The sequence below is a fragment of the Salvelinus alpinus genome, chromosome 31 (assembly GCF_045679555.1).
Source record: "Salvelinus alpinus chromosome 31, SLU_Salpinus.1, whole genome shotgun sequence".
In the NCBI taxonomy this organism is placed as follows: Eukaryota; Metazoa; Chordata; class Actinopteri; order Salmoniformes; family Salmonidae; genus Salvelinus; species Salvelinus alpinus.
This window is the reverse complement of record NC_092116.1, coordinates 34,923,308-34,948,666: the sequence shown is the minus strand read 5'-3', so window position 1 is coordinate 34,948,666 and position 25,359 is coordinate 34,923,308. Positions and strand designations below refer to the sequence as shown.

At 41.2% G+C, this 25,359-nt stretch overlaps 3 protein-coding genes and 1 long non-coding RNA gene across 8 annotated transcripts in view; 3 read left to right on the top strand and 1 right to left on the bottom strand.

Annotated features, from left to right (window-relative positions):
- LOC139561546 (ladderlectin-like) overlaps positions 1 to 3,279 on the bottom strand; it is an 85,009-nt gene extending 81,730 nt beyond the window's left edge. Inside the window, exons 1-3 of one of the 2 annotated variants that reach the window (XM_071378754.1) lie at positions 3,173 to 3,279; positions 754 to 819; positions 513 to 613 (exon numbers count right to left, since the gene is read on the bottom strand). In XM_071378754.1, the coding sequence (XP_071234855.1) occupies positions 513 to 613; positions 754 to 811 (159 nt within the window). In that variant the 5' untranslated portion in view covers positions 812 to 819; positions 3,173 to 3,279. The remainder of the gene's footprint in view (positions 1 to 512; positions 614 to 753; positions 820 to 3,172) is intronic. The other variant, XM_071378756.1, reaches the window with a different exon arrangement.
- LOC139561536 (equistatin-like) overlaps positions 1 to 25,359 on the top strand; it is a 143,764-nt gene that overhangs the window by 16,280 nt on the left and 102,125 nt on the right. The gene's annotated exons all lie outside the window — the stretch shown is intronic.
- LOC139561553 (equistatin-like) overlaps positions 7,913 to 25,359 on the top strand; it is a 37,099-nt gene continuing 19,652 nt past the window's right edge. The window contains exons 1-5 of one of the 4 annotated variants that reach the window (XM_071378780.1): positions 7,913 to 8,040; positions 8,564 to 8,627; positions 9,274 to 9,405; positions 9,500 to 9,585; positions 9,676 to 9,779. In XM_071378780.1, the coding sequence (XP_071234881.1) occupies positions 8,576 to 8,627; positions 9,274 to 9,405; positions 9,500 to 9,585; positions 9,676 to 9,702 (297 nt within the window). In that variant the 5' untranslated portion in view covers positions 7,913 to 8,040; positions 8,564 to 8,575 and the 3' untranslated portion in view covers positions 9,703 to 9,779. Of the gene's footprint in view, positions 8,041 to 8,563; positions 8,628 to 9,273; positions 9,406 to 9,499; positions 9,586 to 9,675; positions 9,780 to 25,359 lie in introns of those variants that run through there. The other 3 variants (XM_071378781.1, XM_071378778.1, XM_071378779.1) reach the window with 3 other exon arrangements.
- Positions 22,633 to 25,137, top strand: LOC139561574 (uncharacterized). The gene is made up of 3 exons (XR_011672166.1): positions 22,633 to 23,082; positions 24,463 to 24,553; positions 24,716 to 25,137. It is a non-coding gene; the product is annotated as an uncharacterized lncRNA (long non-coding RNA).

Below are 25,359 nucleotides of genomic sequence, written 5' to 3'. Positions count from 1 at the left end.
CAAACTTCAAAACAGGAAGTGGAAATTCTGAGGCTGGTTGTTTTTCAACTCATCGCCAATGCAAATCCCAGGAAGATATGGATTTGTTTGCACTTCCTACGCCTTCCACTAGATGTCAACAGTCAGCAGAACGTGGATTAAGTTTATACTGTGTTGAGGGGAATGAGTCGGTGGTCTGGCAGATTGCCAGTTCCTGGTCACGCGCATTCCACGTGATGTCGCCTTGCTTTCCACACTTCTAGAGACACGAAGGAATGCTCCGGTTGGAATGTTATTGGATATATGATAACATCCTGAAGATTGATTCTCTACTAAGTTTGACCAGTTTATGCGACCTGTGAAAAAACTTTGAAGTTTGTACGATAGCAGAACGTGTCCTAGAAAGGTTAAAGGGAAGTTCTGTATTTCACATCAGTCATGTGTCGCTGTTTAAGAAAGTATCACCTTTTAGAGTCAGCGCTCATTTCAACTACACTTCCCCTTCAAATTCACAGCAGATGTAAGGGTGATACCTCTGCTTCAGGCCAGCTCCTTGTAGTCTTGACAAACATTAAGCAGCTTGATCCATATTTGGTCCAACCGGAAGGACACAAGTCTTCTTCTAGAAGTGATTCTGTAAGGAGGAGTTACATGTGGCTTTAAAGGCTAGTGGGAAATGATATACAAATCACAGCTACAATTTTATTTGTAGATCAGTCAGTCACCTCTACTACAAGAAACATACAGAACGAGTCAAGAAAAGTAGATTCTTACGTGCATCTCCCAGAGCAAAGACAGCACTGAGAAGCAGAAGACTGGTCAACATGGTCATGGAGTCACCTGAGAGAAACAGAGAATGCAGCCATCAAAATCAATTCAATGAGAACTTCAGCATGTGTTCCCCTGACCTCTCCACATACCCCAGAATTACACTTGTCAGATGTATCCCAGTACTAATCACAGATTGAACTAATGAAGGACAAGGCATCTTCCTCCACATATAGCAGATTAGAACAGGAATATGTCTGTTTTCTTAAATGCCAACCTATTCCCTAAGCAGGACTGAGGAGAATTTCTGGGCAGGCATTTCTTCACTCAGACAGGAGTAATAGAGTTCTAGTTCCCAAATGTAGAAATGTCCAGCAGCTTTGGCTATTGCCAAATCTGTCAGAATACAGGCATTATGGTTGAACAAAGTTATATTCTGGTTCTTTTATTATTGAACAAATATTAAAAGCACAGTACAAAAGGCTGGCAGGTAAGGCTTAGTGGCTTGTAACACCAGTAGGTAAGGTGAAATGGCCATCAGGAAAGGCTGTGATAAGATGATGTGGTGCTGGAGGGAATACACCACATTAACATACGACTGACCAGTAAGCTACACCACAGCCCAATATTAGACCTATTAATAAATGAAGCAAGGTCTAAGGTCATTCCATAGCAACAGCTTGCTAGACGTTGTTCAATGTGGTACCTGCTAGCAGCATGGGTCCCACCTCTGAAGATCAATCCATAATACACTAGATGGTTCTGATAAAACAACATTTACAGCACTGAGCAACAAATAAATCTAGTTTACAATACATCTGACAATGTTTTGTTCTGGCTTTGCACATCCATGTTTCCTCTACATCCTGTCTGGCCCATCATGATGCCCATGTTGTGAGGGGGATTAACAAGACAGCTGAGCACAACGTGGAATTTATCTGTTTGATTTTGAGGGGGGGGGGGGGGGGGGGTGAAACTAAAAACAGCATTTCATATTGTTTTATTCACTGAGACGCAGTGCAAAAGGCAACCGAGCAGAACAGTGTACAGGATTATAGATGTAAGTCACATTCTGCTAGCAGGGACATTTTGGACCATGTCTCATCTCACAAGCTGTAACACTTCTTACAGTTATATTAAAAGGTAGCTAGTCCAGTATTAGACACCATAACAATACACAAGCTAGGATGAACAGGATATTATGTCACAACGCAGGAATTTTAAACCCTAGAAAAGTTACAATAGCAGGAACTTACTTTAGCCAACCAACAACAGGAACAATAAAGAAACTGGGACACCACAAACACTGAACAAACCCAGGTTAAACATGCTGCTTATATACCATAAGAATGGAAGCGGAATTGGTGATTAGCAGAGTGAGTTCAGGTGTGGTGAGTTAGCAGGAGAGGGGCGTGTCCAGAGGGTAATTGGGCGTTTGTGAAATTAGCATTATCCTTCAAAACAAGTGCACTACATTTGTCCAGCGCAACATATTCACTATGGGCTCTGGTCAAAAGTAGTGCACTTCATAGGGAATAGAGGGCTATTTGGGATACAATCACATACAGTATTAGATGAACAGATGTTGAAATCTCCCTTTCTGAAATCCTGCCTGTGAGTTGAGTTCTAACGCTCCCTTTGGCTGAGATGGAGTCCTACGTCTCCCTCCTCTCCTTTTTAAGGACCCATCCAGTCAGACCCCTCCCTCTTGATTTTTGTGAGGAGGTTGGTGGAGATGGCGGTAGCAAAGTGTCATTTGAAGTTGAAAGCAGGTTGAGTACAGTTAGCGAGAAAGATGAGTGGAGAACAGTGAAGTCCAAGAATGGAACAAAAATTATGACTCGTAATCATCTATGCACAATACAAACGGCACGAAAGCCAAAACAAGGCACAGGTACTCACACGACCAACGGACATTGGAACAATAAATCGAATGAGAACAAAGGGCACAAACATACAATTACTATTCAGGGGAGAATATGTGGACCAGGTGTGGGTAATGACACAGTTCAGTTCCTAGAGGCCGGTGACGTTGGCCTCCGAAACCGGTGCACGGAAAGAGCAACAGTACCGGAGGGATCCGTGACAGAGAGGTTAAGGAAACCCTGTGTAAGCTACAAAACTTATGCAACTGCTAAGGCAGCATTTTCCCAACTCGGTCCTGGTGATCCCAGGTATCATCTCTTCAACCACTTACAATAGATTCTCCTTGCACACAGGAACATGGATGCTTCCTAAATGGCTTCTTATCCCCTATGTAGTGCACTACTTTGGACCAGGGCCCACAGTGAACTAAATAGAGAATAGCTCAGGGCCACAAAGGTAATATGGACCCTTGTCTAAAGTAGCTCACTACTAAGGGAATAGGAGGTCAGTTGGGACATAGACAGGTAAAGTATTAGATGAACAGATGTTGAAATCTCACCTTCTGAAGTCTTCAGTTGTAGCTTCACTTCTTCAGAGATCTTCAAAGGTCTTCACTGGGTCTCTCTCTGTCCTGCATGTGTTGAGTTCTACCTCTCCCTCAACTCCTATTTAAGGACCCGTCCAGTCAGACCCCTCCCTCTATTTTTCTCTCTCTCTCATCCTTCAACCCTCCACATACTTTCTGTCCAGCCCAAAACCTGCTGGACCTGTCAGATATCTATTTGTTTGACAGGGTTGGAGTCAATTCAAAGTGAAGGTATTCAACTTTTGTAACACAATCACGTGCTGCATATTGGGTCACAATATGGTTATGAAGATACTTAATTCTACCTAATTGAAGCTGATGAAGATGTAGTCTGAAGTGCATTACAATGTCTTGGAAACACAATGACATTTCAGAAGGAGATAAATAATGAGCAGGAAAACCTCTTGTCATCATTGTGATGTCACCAGATAGACTTTAGTTGCAGCATCATTTTAACTATAAACTCTGGAATGTTGAATTCATTTGAATTCTCTGCCGTCTGTCTAACTGACCTTTTGCCCCAGAACGTTGGGCAACTGATCGTAGAGCTCCAATGAATAGCAACCGTCGTCAAGTCCAACAACTTGGAAGAGCTCATGTTTACAACACATGAAATCCATTGAGAGGATTACAAAAAAGGTAGAGTTTATTGAAAAACGAATAGTTTAAATGGCTACATATTTTTAACAGTGCACCAGAGATACTTGCTACTGTGATTCCTGAAATGCAGAGTCTGTTGGAGTTCTTTCAAATACAAAATTATTATTTTGTTATATTGTTTTCTGGCTCAGCTGGTTAGCGAGCTCTGTCTCATTGACAACCCAATGTTGCTAATGGCCAGCTATCTATCCTGTTAATATAACTTGTTTTGTTAGCTAGGTAATGTTAGCTAGGTAAGTTAGCCATGTTATGAACACAACTCTCATCGGCTGTCAACATAAGAATTCCATTTGAGAACTAGCTAGTTAGCTCCAAAAGTGGTTGGTAACTTTTGGCTGCATGCTGACAGCGCATTCAGAGCCATTAATTGAAATAATCGACTTGTATTTATTTCCAGAGTTTCCTGGTCTTTGCATTAACAAGATATTCATTTCCAGCATCTTTCAGACCGTTGAAAATGCAACAAAAAGAGAGGAGTCCTCCCGGGCACAGCCTGCCCCACCACTCCCAATGATTCTCAGCTAGCGGTGGCTATTTTTAGCAGAAGTTTGTGGGTTTTTACATAATCGCAGTGCAAAAGTATTGTGCAAAAAATACCATAAACCACATAATATCTGTGTGATTTAATTTAAAACAGTCTGCAAGATAAGAGGTAATAGATTAATGTCTTAAGGCTAAAGTATTGGAAGAGAGATATGCCCTAGGACCAGCAGCATTCCTTTGTGAGGAGGAGAGGTGGGAGAGGGTGAATAGCTAGCGTGCCTTTTCTTTGTGAGGATCAAGCCTCTCTTTCACCAAACCTTGTCATCAACGTGACTTTCTGTATTTCTGGAAGAACAGGACAATGGAATAGATGGATGATGTATGTCCCAAATAGAACCCTGTTCCCTACATAGTGGACTAGTTGTGACCCTATAGGCCCTGGTCAAAAGCAGTGTACTATGTAGGGAATGTCTTGCAATAGGTTTATTGTGTAAGATGGTTATTATTGTACCCCTGTAGCAAAATATGTTGTCTTAAAAAGTTCATTTAAAAGAATCCAACTCCTTCCTCCATTTCCCAGAAATGGACAGGTTCAGATGAATTGTTCAGCATATCAAAACGACAATAAAGAAAGTAAAATTGACAGTTTAATCTCTGGATTTCTTCATTTATTTTAATGGAACGTGAATCAGTTCCTGTAGTACAGTAAAGACAACTGTCCGTCTTTTCAACATCTTCGTTCCAATGGCTTTCATCTACGTTCACATCTACAATTACAGACAAAAACAACATTCAGAATCTGCTGCAAAGGATTAACATTTAGTGAATGAGTGAGTGTGTACCTTGGTGAAACAGTTGATCTTGGTTGCATATTAGTACCCCGGATCTTCTGTCCAGTACTGTTCACACACCAACAGTAACCTACCAGAAATGGACAAGTTAAAAACATGTTACATATAAACTCAGCAAAAAAAGAAATGTCCTCTCACTGTCAAATGCGTTTATTTTCAGCAAACTCAACATGTGTAAATACTTGTATGAACATTACAAGATTCAACAACTGAGACATAAACTGAACAAGTTCCACAGACAAGTGACTAACAGAAATGGAAAAATGTGTCCCTGAACAAAGGGGGGGGGGGGGGGGTCAAAACAAAAGTAACAGTCAGTATCTGCTGTGGCCATCAGCTGCATTAAGAACTGCAGTGCATCTCCTCCTCATGGACTGCACCAGATTTGCCCGTTCTTGCTGTGAGATGTTACCCCACTCTTCCACCAAGGCACCTGCAAGATGAGCAACTTTAGCTTGCATGTGTAGTACACGTGTCCAAACGCTGGCGCAGATGCAGGCAAATGTCGGACGAAAACTTCAAAATGTTATATTACAAGTCGAAAAAACTGGTCAAACTTCGTAGAGAATCAATCTTCAGGATGTTGTTATCATATATATCCAATAACGCTCCAAACGGAGCATTTCTTCATGTCTGTATAAGTAATGGCACACATTGCCGTTTCATGACTAGCGCAGGTGACCAGGAACTAGCATTCTGCCAGACCACTGACTCAAATAGCTCCCATCCGGCCCCACATCACACTAGAGGCTTCATTCCACGTTCTACAGACTGTTGACATCTAGTGGAAGGCATAGGAAGTGCAAACAGATCCATATATTACAGGGAATTGAATAGGCGATGACTTTCACATCGACCCTTCTCAGAATTCTCACTTCCTGTTTGGAAGTTTGCCTGCCATATGAGTTCTGTTATACACAGACATAATTCAAATAGTTTTAAAAACTTTAGAGTTTTTTCTATCCAATAATTATATGCATATACAGTGGGGAGAACAAGTATTTGATACACTGCCGATTTTGCAGGTTTTCCTACTTACAAAGCATGTAGAGGTCTGTAATTTTTATCATAGGTACACTTCAACTGTGAGAGACGGAATCTAAAACAAAAATCCAGAAAATCACATTGTATGATTTTTAAGTAATTAATTAGCATTTTATTGCATGACATAAGTATTTGATCACCTACCAACCAGTAAGAATTCCGGCTCTCACAGACCTGTTAGTTTTTCTTTAAGAAGCCCTCCTGCTCTCCACTCATTACCTGTATTAACTGCACCTGTTTGAACTCGTTACCTGTATAAAAGACACCTGTCCACACACTCAATCAAACATACTCCAACCTCTCCATGGCCAAGACCAGAGAGCTGTGTAAGGACATCAGGGATAAAATTGTAGACCTGCACAAGGCTGGGATGGGCTACAGGACAATAGGCAAGCAGCTTGGTAAGAAGGCAACAACTGTTGGCGCAATTATTAGAAAATGGAAGAAGTTCAAGATGACGGTCAATCACCCTCGGTCTGGGGCTCCATGCAAGATCTCACCTCGTGGGGCATCAATGATCATGAGGAATGTGAGGGATCAGCCCAGAACTACACGGCAGGACCTGGTCAATGACCTGAAGAGAGCTGGGACCACAGTCTCAAAGAAAACCATTAGTAACACACTACGCCATCATGGATTAAAATCCTGCAGCGCACGCAAGGTCCCCCTGCTCAAGCCAGCGCATGTCCAGGCCCGTCTGAAGTTTGCCAATGACCATCTGGATGATCCAGAGGAGGAATGGGAGAAGGTCATGTGGTCTGATGAGACAAAAATAGAGCTTTTTGGTCTAAACTCCACTCGCCGTGTTTGGAGGAAGAAGAAGGATGAGTACAACCCCAAGAACACCATCCCAACCGTGAAGCATGGAGGTGGAAACATCATTCTTTGGGGATGCCTTTCTGCAATGGGGACAGGACGACTGCACCGTATTGAGGGGAGGATGGATGGGGCCATGTATTGCGAGATCTTGGCCAACAACCTCCTTCCCTCAGTAAGAGCATTGAAGATGGGTCGTGGCTGGGTCTTCCAGCATGACAACGACCCAAAACACACAGCCAGGGCAACTAAGTAGTGGCTCCGTAAGAAGCATCTCAAGGTCCTGGAGTGGCCTAGCCAGTCTCCAGACCTGAACCCAATAGAAAATCTTTGGAGGGAGCTGAAAGTCCGTATTGCCCAGCGACAGCCCCGAAACCTGAAGGATCTGGAGAAGTTCTGTATGGAGGAGTGGGCCAAAATCCCTGCTGCAGTGTGTGCAAACCTGGTCAAGAACTACAGGAAACGTATGATCTCTGTAATTGCAAACAAAGGTTTCTGTACCAAATATTAAGTTCTGCTTTTCTGATGTATCAAATACTTATGTCATGCAATAAAATGCAAATGAATTACTTAAAAATCATACAATGTGATTTTCTGGATTTTTGTTTTAGATTCCGTCTCTCACAGTTGAAGTGTACCTATGATAAAAATTACAAACCTCTACATGCTTTGTAAGTAGGAAAACCTGCATAATCGGCAGTGTATCAAATACTTGTTCTCCCCACTGTATTAGCATCTGGGACAGAGTAGGAGGCAGTTCACTATGGGCACGCGATTCTTCCAAAGTGAAAATGCTGCCCCCTATCCCAAACAGGTTAATAGATTAACACCACTAACTAATGGCCCGACAACGGGATCTCTCGTTGGGTTAATGAGGCAACTAGTCACACCTGTGACAGGTCCTTTAAAAGGGGAGGTGGAGGAGGGAGACCATAACTCACAGACAACAGAGAGACACCCAGTGAATCCCTTGGAAGAGTGCAGAAGGTGAGAGTGCATCATTATTTAATCAACTATCTGCATCTCAAATGGTACCTTGATGTTATGTGGCCCTTGTCAAATGTACTGCACTATATTGTCGTGCATTTTTGTGGAGCGGCCCCCTGAATTTAAGAGAGTTGACTAATCCTTATCTTTGCAGTAAATGGGTAGTGTCTGACAATATCTATAATGCTTCCCATTCCCTATGTAGTGCATTGTAGGCCCTCGTCAAAGGTGGTTCACTACAAACGGAATGAGGAGCCATTTGGAAAGGATCCATATTCCTGTGTTGCAGGCTAATCTATTGTATGTGGTTGAAGAGATGATACCTGAGTTTTGGCAATAGCTTAGTAGTGCCATGTTGCCCATACTCGGTTCTTGGGGTCCTCTGGACTGGGTGTAGGAAATGCTGCTTTGGCAGTTGCTTAAGTTTTATACCTAACAGTGTGTTTCCTTAACCTCTCCTCTAGTACCCACAGCCATTCCAGATTTAAAATGCTCAACTAATCTTACACTCTTTCTCTCTCAGGAGACGATCACCATGGCGATATTGACCATCCTTCTGCTTGTCAGCACGGCTTTTGCTCTGGGAGGTAAGCGTGACATACCTGACACATACTCAGCAACATTTTAATAAAAACATTTGTTGGTGTTGCTCTGTCCTACTTCACACACATGTAGGTATTAATACGCAGGTGTGAAATGGAAATGCGTTTCTATTTATAACCAGTTCTCCATGGGACACCCTCTGAGAGGTCAGACATTATCAACCTTGACACTGGAGAAATGAAGGTTGTGCCTTGCAGAAGGGCACATAGATAGATATATGAACTTGTCAGCTCACTGATTTGAACTGCTGGCCCAACTCTCAAACAGCAGGCTACCTGCCACTAGTTCCAGAGATGTATATTGGTGTCTAGATGCTGGACTGAGGTATTCTGATATGAACGGTTTGATCATTCAACTGGATGTATGATTGGATTGTCTAGCAACTATCAGGAAATAACACTGATACAATTTCCAGTCTTAGTTTCATCAGCTCTTCTACAAAACACAGAAACTGGAATTTGACTCCACAGGCCTTTTAAACAAGTAGCAGAACTTCAATATTTAGCCAGGAAAATAGTTCTGAATAAGGCCCATATGGGACACACCCCAAGATTCCAGAATGTATGTCCAGAAATGTATATTGTCCTGCAATGTTATGGTCACATTACAATGTATTTTACCTGTGTCCAGATGCTATGATGCGACCCAAGACCCCATGTGAGGATGCTAGACATGCCGCTTTAAATGGCTCAATTGGAGCCTACGTCCCCACGTGTGATTACAATGGACAATACACCCCCGAGCAATGTTGGGGCTCTACAGGTTAACACTGGCGCACACGCACAAAATAATCAATTCAGTTGAATGTGACAATTCAATGTGTTTATATTGTATATGCAACATGTCTTTCTGGTAGGTTACTGTTGGTGTGTGACCAGTACCGGACAGAAGATCCCGGGTACTGAGACTCCACCAGGCACTGCTATCAACTGTTCCACCAAGGTGTGTGTGTGTATATACATACTCTTTCACTAAATGTTACTTCTTTGCAGCTGGTTATTGATGTGTATTTTTTTTGTTTTCTAATTGTAGATGAAAGGTGTTGGAAGTAAGATGTAGAAGACTGACAGTTGTCTTTACTGTACTACAGGAACTGACTCACATTCCATTCAAATAAATCCATGAAGGAATCCAGAGTGAACTGTTGATTTACTTACTTTCTTGTTGGTGTGATATGCTGAACAATTTATCTGAACCAGTTCATTTCTGGGAAATGGAGGATGGAGTAGGACTGTTATGGTGACTGTAATACCACCACACCGGCAGTTACAGGACATGAAGGCAGTTAAATTCCACGTGACCATGTAGTAATTAGGCTTCTCCAAGCTCTGATGCTGCTGATGGTCATTAGTCTACCACACTTGCTAACTGCCTGGTACGCAGCACTCTATTGTCCCTCTAATCACTCTGACATCAACTCTGATTGGTGGAAGTCAGAAAGATTGACATCCGAGAAGGGGTTGCGGGGTTTAGTCACGTGCACAGGCAAGGCCGTTTTATGCCTATGGCTCTTGGGTCCATGAAATGGGGCATCAGCCTACTCGGTGACACCCACAGAACGCAACTGAAAAAGTTTAGAAATATTAGCATCCTAACTCTGACTGCAGGACTTGGACTGTGGAATCAAATCTGTCAGTATTTCAATTCAGCAGAGTCCACAATCAGAACCATGCTACTCTGAGGCTGTAGAATTGTCCCAGGCCACAGAGGGATGAAAGACCCCTTTACTGAGTCTACATCATCACATTTCACTAAATCATTCCATTGTTTGCTTCTTGCATTATATCATCCTGTAAAATAAAGTACATGCTCTTCATCTTTACATGAGTAAATGTTGTATTAGAACTTGTAGGATGACTTGATGAAAGATGATTCATATCTCCTGGTTTCGTTACATGTAGATGCCATCTGATCTTTTAGGGCCAGACTGATCTATTCATGTTCAGGGTACTTCATGTTCATGCCCATATTTGGAGGCAGGGAGGAAACTTGCCTGAACATGGTCAGTACAGTATTAGCTAGCTAGAATGTATTGGTGATTCACATGATTGCCCTCTGTGAACAGGACATCCAAGAAGTGAAATGAATAACTTTAGTGGGGTAAGTAAATGTTCAGCCTATAATTTGCTAAATAGTTAATTTATAACTAGAACGCACACCACATGACAAAGAATGTGGTCACCTGCTCATCAAACATATTCAAAAATCATGGAGTTGGTTCCCCCCCCTTAAAACTGCCTCAAGTCTTCCGGGAAGGCCTTGCACTAGATGTCAGAACATTGCTGTGGGGGATGTGCTTCCATTCAGCTACAACAGCTTTAGTGAGGTCGGGCACTGATTTTAGGCGATTAGGCCTGGCTCACAGTTGGCGTTCCAATTCATCCCAAAAGTATTCGATGGGGTTGAGGTCAGGGCTCTGTGCAGGACAGTCAAGTTCTTCCACACCAATCTCATCAAACCATTTCTGTATAAACCTGCACGGGGGGGATTGTCATTCTGAAACAGGAAAGGGCCTTCCCCAAACTGATGGAACAAATTGGAAGCACAGAATCGTCTACAATGTCATTGTAGCAATAGGATTTGCCTTCACTGGAACTAAGGTGCCCAAACCAAGAACAACAGCACCAGACCATTATTCCTTCTCCACCAAACTTTACAGTTGGCACTATGCATTCGGGCAGGTCGCATTATCCTGGCATCTGCCATATCCAGATACGTCAGTCGGACTGCCAGATGGTGACAAATCACTCCTGAGATCGCATTTCCACTGCTCCAATTGCGGTGAGTTTCACACCGCTCCAGTCGACTCCTGCCATTGAGCATGGTGATCTTAGGGTTGTGTGCGGCTGCTCGGCCATGCAAACCCATTTCTTAACTTCTTTGGGCTGCAAGCCCGATGTCGGGCACAAAATGACAACAGCCAGGCCAAGTGCAGGGCGCGGAATTCAAAATATATTTTTTAGAAATATTTAACTTTCAGACATTAACAAGTCCAATACAGCAAATGAAAGACACAGATCTTGTGAATCCAGCCAATATTTCAGATTTTCTAAGTGTTTTACAGCAAAAACACAATATAGCGTTATATTAGCTTACCACAATAGCAAACATCACAACAGCATTGATTCAAGCCAAAAATAGCGATAACGTATAAACCACCAAAATATATAAATTTTTTCACTAACCTTCTCAGAATTCTTCAGATGACAGTCCTATAACATCATATTACACAATGCATATAGAGTTTGTTCGAAAATGTGCATATTTAGCGGCACAAATCGTGCTTATACAATGAGAATAGTGTCCATAACGTCAAGCAATCTGTCCGGCGCCATCTTGGAAATTCGGCTTTTGCTCTCTATTCTTATCGAAAACTATTCATAAACTTGACTAAAAAACTACAAGTTGGACAGCAATTGAAAGACAAATTAGTTCTTAATGCAATCTCTGAATTACATTTTTAAAAATAACGTTACTGCGCAATACAGGGTGCGATAACGCAAGGCTACACTGCAAGAAATGGCGTCTTATGCATTTGACATTTTTCAACAGAACAATGAATTATCAGCATAAATAGTTCTTACTTTTCGATGAACTCTCATCAGAATCTTGGGATAGGTGTCCTTTGTCCAAAAGAATCGTTGCTAGGTTGGAGAACGTCGTCTTCCACGTTGCAATTAGCAGTAAACATTAGCTTGAGAGAGAGATACCCAACTTCCTACAGCGCCAAGAAAATAAATACCCGAAAATCGCAATATACTGACATAAACTGATATAATTCGGTTCAAAATAACAAGATTATGATGTCTTTAAAGCCTATATCGAATAAAAACACAGCCGGAAATGTGTAAGATCTATAACCGATGTTTCCAAAAGAACGTTCCAAGGTCCTCAGTGCGTCAGAGCGAAGGGGAAAAGAACGATACACCTCATTTCCAATCAATTTATAGACTTTCAGCTCTGCCTAGAGACTCCATTTCAAGGCCCTCTATTCGCTGACACCCAGAGGAAGGCGTATGCAGTGCATCTCAACAAATAGAAGACAGGCAGAGTTATACACAGGTCTGAGAGCAGGTTGGAAAATTTGGCATTCTCACATCCACATAGGGAAATTGCTCTAAGTCCAGTTCTGTTTCACTCACAGATATAATTCAAACGGTTTTAGAAACTAGAGAGTGTTTTCTATCCAATAGTAATAATCATATGCATATTGTACGAGTAAGAATTTAGTACGAGGCAGTTTAATTTGGAAACGAATTTGTACTATGTCGAAATGGCACCCCCCTAGTGGCAAGAAGTTAATAGACTATCTGCATCTCAAATGGTACCTACATGTTATGTGGCTCTTGTCAAACTTAGTGCACTATATAGTTGTGCCATTTTGTGGAGTGGTTCCCTGAATAAAAGATTTTAGACTAATCTGTACCTTTTCAGTAAATGGGTAGTCTCTGACAATATCTATATGCTTCATATTCCCTATGTAGTGCATTATAGGCCCTCGTTAAAGGTAGTTCATTACATGAGGAGCCATTTGGGAAGGATACATATTCCTGTGTGCCAGGCTAATCTATTGTGTGGTTGAAGAAATGATACCTGAGTTTTGGCAGAAGACTAGTAGCATCGTGTTGCCCATACTCGCTTCTTGGGGTCCTCAGTACTGGATTTAGAAAATGCTGCTTTGGCAGTTGGTTAAGTTTTGTACCTTACAGTGGGTTTCCTTAACCTCTCCTAGTTTCCACAGCCATTCCAGATTTAAAATGCTCAACTAATCTTACTCTTTCTCTCTCTTAGGAGACGATCACCATGGCGATATTCACCATCATTCTGCTTGTCAGCACGGCTTTTGCTCTGGGAGGTAAGCGTGACATACCTCACACCTACTCACCAACATTTTAACTTCTTATGGCTGCAAGCCCTAAGTCGGGATCAATATGACAACAGCCACTTCAAGTGCAGGGCGCGAAATTCAAAATATATTTTTTTGAAATATTTAACTTTCACACATTAACTTCTTGTCATTAGGGGGTGCTGTTAGCACTTTGTAATAATTACGTTCCCAAATTAAACTGCCTCGTACTCAATTCTTGCTCGTACAATATGCATATTATTATTACTATTGGATAGAAAACACTCTCTAGTTTCTAAAACCGTTTGAATTATATCTCTGAGTGAAACAGAACTGGACTTAGAGCAATTTTCCTATGTGGATGTGAGAATGCAACATTTTGCAAGCTGTTCTCAGATCTGTTTATAAATCCGCCTGTCTTCTATTGGTTGAGATGCACTGCATACGCCTTCCCCTGGTTGTTAGCGAATAGTGAGTCTTGAAATGGAGTCTCTAGGCAGATCTGAAAGGTTATAAATGGCTTGGCAAGGAGGTGTGCGTTCTTTTCCCTCTTCGCTCTGACGCAGAAAGGAGCTTGGCATATCGTACCAGAACCTTCGGTTATAACTCTTAGAAATATCCGGCTGTGTTTTTATTCAATATAGGTGTTAAAGACATCATAATGTTGTTATTTTAAACCGAATTATATCAGTTTAAGTGTTTTACAGCGAAAACACAATATAGCATTATATTAGCTTACCACAATAGCCAAAAACACAACAGCATTGATTCAAGCCAACAGTAGCGATAACGAATAAACCAGCAAAAGATATTACGTTTTTCACTAACCTTCTCAAAATTCATCAGATGACAGTCCTATAACATCCTATTACACAATACATATATTGTTTGTTCAAAAATGTGCACATTTAGCGGCACAAATTGTGGTTATACAATGTGAATACGTAGGCAAAATGCAATAACAATGTCCGGAGAAATCTTGGAGAGGCACCTAATCTAATCAAATAACTATTCATAAACTTTACTAAAAAATACATGTTGGACAGCAAATTAAAGATAGCTTAGTTCTTAATGCAATCGCCGTGTTAAAATTCTAAAAATAACTTCAGTACGACATCCAGCTTACGTTATTGCGAGAGAGCGCCCAAAATCAAAGCGGAAACACAACGACACATTTTCGACAGAAATAGGAAATAACGTCATAAATGGGTCCTACTTTTGCTGATCTTCCATCAGAATGTTGTACAAGTGGTCCTTTGTCCAGAACAATCGTTGTTTGGATTTAGAATGTCATTTTTCCCTCTCGAATGAGCAAGCAAAACTTGCCAAGTGGCACGAAGCTCTCCATCGTCAACAAACGCAAAGAACGGAACACGCCAAAACTCCCGAAAAAAATTCAATAATCTGATTAAACTATATTGAAAAAACATACTTTACGATGATATTGTCACATTTATCAAATAAAATCAAAGCCGGAGATATTAGGCGTCTATAACAAAAGCTTTTCAGAAGCCAATGCGGAAGTCATTTCCGCGTCTTCCTGAACAGAGGAAATTGGGGTCCTGTCATTCCAAGCTGTCTCTTTTGACCATAGAAAGAGCTTGAGACCCCATTTCACCTCTCCCAGCCTATTGACATCTAGTGGAAGGCGTATGAAGTGCATGTATACTAATAGAATTCAAGCAAACGATTAGGGAGGCCCTGGAACAGAGCCTCGAGTTCAGATTTTTCACTTTCTGACAGGAAGTTTGCTGCAAAATGAGTTCTGTTTTACTCACAGATATAATCCAATAGTAATAATAATATGCATATTGTACGAGCAAGAATTGAGTACGAGGCCGTTTGAAATGGGCACCTTTTATCCAAGCTACTCAATACTGCCCCTGCAGCCATAAGAAGTTAAATGAATTACTTTAGTGGGGTAAGTAAATTTTCAGCCTATAATTTGATAACTAGTTAATTTTATAACTAAAACACACACCACATGGCATTCGGGCAGGTAACATTCTCCTGGCATTTCTCCAAACAGATGTCAAAGTAAAGCTCTCTCTCTCTCACACACACACACACACACATCAAGGATGGAGTGACACAGTGCGGTGCTTAATAAAGACACACAGAGCCTGCAATGGCATTACCATTATCTCTAGGCTATGCCGAGTTCAACGAGATGCCCCGCTTGACCGTAGCTCGCTTGGTCTGAGCGCAGCGACTGTGAAAAAAAGTAGGCCCATAATGAAGCCAGGACCTAAATTTCAAGTGCTTTTGGGTGACAGCGAGAGAACCGTTAGGGTTAGAAGCACAATTGGATGTCAGGAACGTTACTGAGGTCCTCCAGATCTGTGCAAGCCTAACATTGACCGTGTGGCATTAACCCTTAACAGTGAAAACAGATTTTTTTCATATCACAGTTTACAATGACATCTCTCCCCATAGGAATACATTGCCTTCTACTCTAAATTCAACCTGAAGCCTATGTGGGTTATGAATTCCTTATGAACCTGTCTTTGATGAAAATCCATCAGGCCACTATGAGGTCTACCTGTGTCGATTCTAAGCTTCCTGAAGAAACCGGAAGTGTTAAAATCACCCTAAAAGTGTTTTGCCATACCCAATCTGCAGTTTGAGAGAAATAGTGCATTCAACCCTGTGTAAATCAGTCAGTTCTTAACGTAAAGCCTTAAAATTCAGGATTCTGTAAAAGCCTACCCTAATGAGAATATGTGTTTACTTTTAGCATCCTGTGCCAACCGGAAGTGCCATAATTGGGGTCAAATGGGCTGTTTTGAAGGGTTAAAAAAGTCAGATCTTTCCAAAACTTCATATGTGTGATTGGGCAACGTTCATGAACTGTAAATCAGTCATTCATCCCATCAGATTTCCAAGAAAAACTCACACTAACACACACAGCAAGGATGGAGTGAGACAGTCGGGGGCTTAGAGACACACAGAGCCTGAAATAGTTACCTTTGTTCAAACTATCAAAGAACCATCAGACCTAGAGCTCTGAAACTTTAGAAATCTGTTATAGAGCTCAAGTCGATAGAGCACTGTGAGTTATGTGGCTCTAGAAGGTTCTCAGATCGAGAAACAGCCTCGTACATTTGCAATAACTTCAATTCACTTTGACCATTACGAAAATGACGACATTTAGAAAAGTACCAGAGTCACAAGACTAGGTGCATTGAAACCGCCTCGGCCCATAGAGACGGACCCCAACGTTTCTGTCCGATAGCTCATTCAAGGACCCCGTAGCAATGCCCGGAAAATGTGGATTTTCAGCACCAATTAAGGTCGCTGCTCGGTCTCCAAATGACCTATCGAGCCGAAACTTGGGATTCGAGGTCGCCTCAGCTAGGCCTACACATAATGTCAGAACTGGACCAACAGCTAGATAGTAACTAGGTGTCATATGTTTTTATTATGGTTTAAACAGAAGGCGCTGTGAATTTTGGGCCTGCTCTGAAATATGTGATAGTTGGCTTCTAAATGAGTTTGAAAAAGTGGGTGTGGTGTCAGTTTGTATCAGTTTGTTGTAAGGATGATATCTAATTGACTGATGGACGGTGACTTGCTGGCTGACTTTTGTCCATTTGCAATATGTTTCAACAGTGATGAACCATCACCAAAAAGACAGACTGAAATTAACACTAAAAATGGCATCACCATAGTCTCTAGGCCTTGCCGAGTTCAACGAGATGCCCCGCTTGACCGTAGCTCGCTCTGAGCGCAGCAACCGTGAAAAAATGCATGCCCAAAATGCAGCCTGTCCCTAAATTTCAGGTGCTTTTGGGGGACAGCGGCGGAACCGTTAGGGTTAGAAGGACAATTCAACCACAGGAATGTTCATAAGGTCCTCCCGATCTGTGCAAGCCCAACCTTGACCGTGTGGCACTTACCCTTAACTTCTTGCAACTATAGGGGGTGCTGTTCCGCATTAGCATATTTGTGTCTCCAAATTAAACTGCCTCGTGCTAAATTCTTGATCGTACAATATGCATATTATTGTTATTATTGGATAGAAAACAGTCTATAGTTTCTATAGGAGTTGAAATTTTGTCTCTGAGTGGTACAGAACAATTTCTACAGCACTTTTCATGACAGGGTTCAGATTTCAGAAATTTTTACCTCTGATCTGGGGTCTGTTTTTAAGGCGACAGTGAATGCTATGAAGAAACCGACACTGCCTACGTCTTCCTCTGGGTGTCTGTACGTCATCACGTTTTCAATGAACTCGATGGGATATTCCCAGCCATTATAAAAGCCCAAAATGTACAGAGACCCCCCTTTCTCATCGTGCGCCTGAAGCGTGAAGGCCATCGGACTTGCCTCGTTCCAAATCGTTTTTTAGAGAGTGATATTTCTCCGGTCATGTTTTCAGTCGTTATAGTTGTTAAAAACATCATAATGTAGTTAATTTGAACCGTTTTATAGCAATTTATATCCGTTTAGTGCGATTTTGAGGAATTTATTTGTCGTGCCCTTTTTAGCTTTGGAAACGTTTCAGGGTGTCGGTCGTTGGTGGTGGACATTTCGAAGGACAGAGGACATCTATCGACCAAAAGACGTTTATAACATAGAAAGGATACATTGCCCAAGAATATGATGGAAGATCAGCTCAAAGTAAGCAATATTTAATATGATAAACCGTGTTTCTGTCGAAATATTTTAAACGCATATTTCGCCATTTTGTTTGGTATAGCTTCACCTGGCGAACCCTGTATTGAAAAGTAAGGATAATTTTAAAAATGTAAATCAGCGGTTGCATTAAGAACTAATTTGTCTTTCGATTCCTGTCTACCCTGTATTTTTTAGTCAAGTATATGATTAGCTTTCAATTAAACTAGATCACTCTGATAGATGACGTCAGACATATTGAGGCTTGATTTCCTAGTATTTTTATTGTGTAACCACGGTTTTGTATGGCTAAATATGCACCTTTTCGAACAAACTGTATATGTATGTTGTAAAATGATGTTACAGGAGTGTCATCGGAAGAATTCTGAGAAGGTTAGTGAAAAAATTAATATCTTTTGGCGGTGATTACGTTATAGCGCTCTTTGGCTGGAATCGATGCTCTGGTAACGTTTTCACATGTGGTATGCTAACTTATCGATTTATTGTGTTTTCGCTGAAAAACGCTTAGAAAATCTGAAATATGGTCTGAAATCACAAGAACTGGGTCTTTCCATTGCTATGCTTTGTCTATTTTTATGAAATGTTTTATGATGAGTAAATTGGTCATACACGTTGCTCTATCTAGTAATTCTAGTGGATTTGTGATGGTCGGTGCAATTGTAAACTGTGATTTCTACCTGAAATATGCACTTTTTTCTAACAAAAACTATCCTATACCATGAATATGTTATCAGACTGTCATCTGATGGTTTTTTTTATAGGTTATTGGCTATCAATATCTTAGTTGAGCCGAATTGGTGATAGCACCTGAAGGAGTAAGAAACTGATGGAGTTAGAATAGTGGTGTATTTTGCTAACGTGTTTAGCTAATAGATTTACATATTTTGTCTTCCCTGTAAAACATTTTAAAAATCTGAAATGGTGGCTTTATTCACAAGATCTGTATCTTTCATCTGGTGTCTTGGACTTGTGATTTAATGATATTTAGATGCTACTATCTACTTGTGAAGCTATGCTATCTATGCTAATCAGTGTGTGGGGGGTGGGGGGTGATCCCGGATCCGGGGTTAGTAGCCGTGAAAGGTTAACAGTGAAAACTGATTTTTTTAATCTCACAGATTACAATGACATCTCTCCCCATAGGAATACATTGCCTGCTCCTCTGAATTCAACCTGAAGCCTATGTGGGTTATGAATGCCTTATGAACCTGTCTTCGATAACAATCCATCAGGCCACTATGAGGTCTACCTGTGTCGATTCTAAGCTCCCTGGAGCAACCGGAAGTGGTTAGAATCAAATTGCCATACCCAACCTGCAGTTTGAGAGAAATAGTGCATTAAACTCTGTGTAAATCAGTCAGTTCTTAATGTAAAGACTTAAAACTCAGGATTCTGTAAAAGCCTACCCCAATGAGGATATGTGTTTACTTTTAGCTTCCTGTGCCAACCGGAAGTGCCATAATTGGGGTCAAAGGGGCTGTTTTGAAGGGTTAAAAAAGTCAGATCTTTCCAAAACTTCATATGTGTGATTGGGCAACGTTCATGAACTGTAAATCAGTCATTCATCCCATCAGATTTCCAAGAAAAACTCACACTAACACACATACAGCAAGGATGGAGTGAGACAGTCGGGGGCTTAGAGACACACAGAGCCTGAAATAGTTTCCTTTGTTCAAACTATCAAATAACCATCAGACCTAGAGCTCTGAAACTTTAGAAACCTGTTATAGAGCTCAAGTCGATAGTGCACTGTGAGTTATGTGGCTCTAGAAGGTTCTCAGATCGAGAAACAGCCTTGTACATTTGCAATAACTTCAATTCACTTTGACCATTACGAAAATGACGACGTTTAGAAAAGTACGAGAGTCACAAAACTAGGTGCATTGAAACCGCCTCGGCCCATAGAGACGGACCCCAACGTTTCTGTCCGATAGCTCATTCAAGGACCCCGTAGCAACGCCCAGAAAATGTGGATTTTCAGCACCAATTATGGTCTCTGCTTGGGCTCCAAATGACCTATCGAGCCGAAACTTGGGATTCGAGGTCGCCTCAGCTAGGCCTACACATAATGTCAGAACTGGACCCGCAGCTAGATAGTAACTACGTGTTATATGTTTTTATAATGGTTAAAACAGAAGGCGCTGTGAATTTTGGGCCTGCTCTGAAATATCTGATAGTTGGCTTCTAAAATGAGTTTGAAAAAGTGGGTGTGGGGTCAGTTTATATAAGTTTGGTGTAAGAATGATATCTAATTGACTGATGGACGGTGACTTGCTGGCTGCTCGAAACGTTTGACCCAAGTTAAACAATTTAAAGGCAATGCTACCAAATACTAATTGAGTGTATGTAAACTTCTGATCCACTGGGAATGTGATGAAAGAAATAAAAGCTGAAATAAATAATTATCTGACAATTCACATTCTTAAAAGAAAGTGGTGATCCTAACTGACTTAAGAAAGGGAATTTTCACAATGATTAAATATCAGGAATTGTGAAAAACTGAGTATAAATGTATTTGGCTAAGGTGTATGTCAACTTCTGACTTCAATTGTATGTCCTGTGGAGAAGTTCATATTTTATTTACCTAGGCATGTCATTTAAGAACAAATTCTTATTTACAATGACAGCCTACTGGGGAAACAGTGGGTTAACTACCTTGTTCAGGGGTAGAACGACAGATTTTTACCTTGTCGGCTGAGAGATTCGATCCAGCAATATTTTGATACTGGCCCAACACTCTAACCACTAGGCTACCTGCCACCCCACATACAGTGGTTGTATTTTAATGTCGGGCTATAGGGAAGATAGGTCTTGTGCAGATGTTCATATTGAAACATGTATTTATCAATGTTTTGTTCCCAACTTAATTTGTTAACCCCTCCAGTTCAGAATCACCACCTCCACTAGCTAGTATCTCTGTTAATCACTCCAGTTCAGCATCACCACCTCCACTAACTAGTATATCTGTTAATCACTCCAGTTCAGCATCACCACCTCCACTAACTAGTATATCCGTTAATCCCTCCAGTTCAGAATCACCACCTCCACTAGCTAGTATCTCTGTTAATCCCTCCAGTTCAGCATCACCACCTCCACTAGCTAGTATCTCTGTTAATCCCTCCAGCTCAGAATCACCAACTCCACTAGCTAGTATCTCTGTTAATTCCTCCAGTTCAGAATCACCACTTCCACTAGCTGGTATCTCTGTTAATCCCTCCAGTTCAGAATCACCACCTCCACTAGCAAGTATCTCTGTTAATCCCTCCAGTTCAGCATCACCACCTCCACTAGCTAGTATCTCTGTTAATCCCTCCAGTTCAGAATCACCACCTCCACTAGCTAGTATCTCTGTTAATTCCTCCAGTTCAGAATCACCACTTCCACTAGCTAGTATCTCTGTTAATCCCTCCACTTCAGCATCACCACCTCCACTAGACAGTAGGTCTACTAGTGAGTCAGACTCAGCGGGCGAGGGAGATGGGAAGCTGGGAAAGTGCATCCACTAACCAAGTGCTTGGAGCAGGTTCAATTTGCAGTTCAATAACAAGCAAATCTATTACCCCTGGCTTGTCATGCAGAATTCAAAGCTGGGCTGTACAACATGCAAAAAGGTAGGGAGCTTTGGTCTAGAAACAACCCTCTAACTCTTCTCTCCCCTCCCCTCTCTCTCTTCTCTCCCCTCCCGTCTCTCTCTTCTCTCCCCTCTTCTCCTCCACACATTTGTCTCATATCTTATTTTCTTGTACCACGTCACTTCAGACTTCATCCATCTATTCCATTGTCCTGTTCTTCCAGAAATACAGAAAGTCACCTTGATGACAAGGTTTGGTGAAAGAGAGGCTTGACCCTCACAAAGAAAAGGCACGCTAGCTATTCACCCTCTCCCACCTTCTCTCCTCCTCACAAAGGAATGCTGCTGGTCCTACAACATATTTCTCCTCCAATACTTCAGCCTTAAGACATTGACCCATCACCTCTCCTCCTTCCCTCTCCTCTTCTCATCACCCCCTCTCCTAACAACACAACCCTGATCCTACTACATATCTCCCTTCCAGCCCTTCAGCCTTAAGACATTGACCCTTCACCTCACCTGTAATAGAATGAATAGAATGAAGACGTTGTAGAATTCGTTCCTTGCTGGCAGCCTTACAAGGTGTGATGTTAGGAATATCTATTTTTTTGATGCATATTAGAAGCCTGGATAATACAAGTTACATTAAGTTTTCTTCGATAGGTCCATTATGTCGTTTGGTGTATGACTGGACTCATTTCAGATAGATAGTCAAGTTATAGATCTGTCATTCCCATGGGAAGTGAGTCAATAAGTTGTAGATCTATTCGATGTGCACTATGGTCTCTCTAATCTTAATCTTTGACATTTTTCATTATTGGAAATATACTTTACAGTGGTTTAGATGGTACAGTGATTCTCTACATGTTACATTGATTGTTGTGTCACATCAACTGAAATCAGGAGGATATTTAAGAATCTTAGAAGGGCATACTCCAACACTCAGTCACAATTTACAAACAAAGCATTTGTGTTTAGTGAGTCTGCCAGGTCAGAGGCAGCAGGGATGACAATGGACGTTCTCTTGCTAAGTGCGTGAATTGGACCATTTTTCTGTCCTGCTAATCATTCAAAATGTAACGAGTACTTTTGGGTGTCAGGGAAAATGTATGGAGTAAAAAGTACATTATTTTCTTTAGGAAAAATATAAATAGTAAAGTAAAGATACCCCCAAAAAGGACCTAAGTAGTACTTGAAAGTATTTCTCCTTAAGTGCTTTACACCACTAACTAATGGCCCGACAACAGGATCTCTTGTTGGGTTAATGAGGCAACTAGTCACACCTGTGACAGGTCCTTTAAAAGGAGAGGTGGAAGAGGTAGACCATAACTCACAGACAACAGAGAGAGAGACACCCAGTGAATCCCTTGGAAGAGTGCAGAAGGTGAGAGTGCATCATTATTTAATAGACTATCTGCATCTCAAATGGTACCTAAATGTTATGTGGCTCTTGTCAAACTTAGTGCACTATATAGTTGTGCCATTTTGTGGAGTGGTTCCCTGAATAAAAGATTTTAGACTAATCTGTACATTTTCAGTAAATGGTTAGTCTCTGACAATCTATATGCTTCATATTCTCTTTGTAGTGCATTATAGGCCCTCGTTAAAGGTAGTTCACTACATGAGGAGCCATTTGGGAAGGATACATATTCCTGTGTGCCAGGCTAATCTATTGTATGTGGTTGAAGAAATGATACCTGAGTTTTGGCAGAAGACTAGTAGCACCGTGTTGCCCATACTCGCTTCTTGGGGTCCTCAGTACTGGATTTAGAAAATGCTGCTTTGGCAGTTGGTTAAGTTTTGTACCTTACAGTGTGTTTCCTTAACCTCTCCTCGAGTTTCCATAGCCATTCCAGATTTAAAATGCTCAACTAATCTTTCTCTTTGAATCACTAACCTTAGATCTTCATCAGATGACACTCATAGGACTATGTTACACAATACATGTTTTGTTCGATAAAGTTAATTTAAATGCAAAATGTTCATTTCACCATGTTCAGAAATGCCTCCGAAATTGCAGAGCCACGTCAAATAACATATACTCATCAACTATGATGAAAGATACATGTTTTACACAGAATTAAAGATACACTTGTTCTTTATGCAACGGCTGTGTCAGATTTCAAAAAGCTTTACGGCAAAACACAACATTAAATAATCTGAAAACGGCGTTCAGCCACAATAGCAAGCCATACAGTTACCCGCCAAATTATGCAGTCAACAAAACTCAAAAAGCATAAATCTAAAACTAACTTTGCTGATCTTCGTCGAAATGCACACCCCGGACTCCCACTTCCACAAGAAATGTTCGTTTTGTTCGGTAATGTCCATCATTTTCTCCATTTCTGCTTTTTGTGACTCGTCTTTGGCTGGAAAAATGAGTCTGATTTTGCGGTGACCTAACAATCGTTTGTGGTGATTTCGCTGAAAAGCCTATTTGAAATCGGACACGTTGGTGGGATTAACAAGATTACCTTTAAAATGGTTTGAGAGACATGTATGTTTGAATGTTTAAATTTGGCCCCCTGCACTTCCACTGGCTGTTGTCATATCGATCCCGTTAGCAGGATTTCAGCCATAAGACATTTTTACTGAAAAATGGAAAGTGCAAGGAGAGGTTTGTTCCTTGTATGATCTAAATAATTGTTTGATACCATCTATTTTCCAATCTTACACAGAAAATATTCCCAATTCAATGGATAATGAGGTAAGATAAGGTTAGCTGTATTGCGTGCAGAAGACTGAACTGCTCACTTGTCTGCAGGTACACAGACAAGGCATGTCAATTGGAATGTAACACAGATCACATCCACCTCTTCAATTAATACCACATGGACCTCTACGTTATGGACAAGGTATTATAACTATTAGCAAAAGTTGTCCCCACAAAAACCAAGGTATCAAATCTGTCGTGAGCTTGTTTTGTTAATCAGTATAATAAAAATGTTAAGGATTGACAGACTTCAACCTCCCTACACCACTGATGAATGTAACTGGAATCCTGTTTGATGTTGCAGTGCATGGTGAGCATTCTGGCTACGGATAGAGAACATCAACACCCCAGATATAAAATATTGGACTTGAAGCTCCGCTGGCATTTCACCTCATGATTGAATTTTTTCTTCAAGGATCACTTACAAGGGGTTCCGCCTAGTTACAATTTGAAGAAACCCTAAAGGATACTCCAGGAACCTGCGACTGAGTGGCACAGCAGTGAAAGGCACTGCATCTAGGTGCAAGAGTTGTCAGAGTACCTGGTTCAAATCCAGGCTGTAGCACATTCAGCCGTGATTGAGTCCCATTGGGCAGCGCACAATTGGCCCAGCGCCGTCCGGAGTAGGTGGTCATTGTAAGCTAGAAAGTGGATTTGCCTAGGTGAATATAAACCATGTATTTTTAGAGTGGTGACAAAAAACAGGCATAATGCTTAATGACCTTTTCAGTTCTATATAACAGTTTATGAAACAAATATTCATAAACATATCAACCTTCAGTATCTGAAACATATTGCGTAATTTCACAGGTGTACATTTACTAAAAATGATGCACAATGACAGTTATGTCCTGGTGGCACAGTCGAGCATGGCACTTGCAACATCAGGGTTGTGGTTTTGAGTCGCACAGGGGACCCGTAAGAAAAAGTACTAACTAAAACGTATCA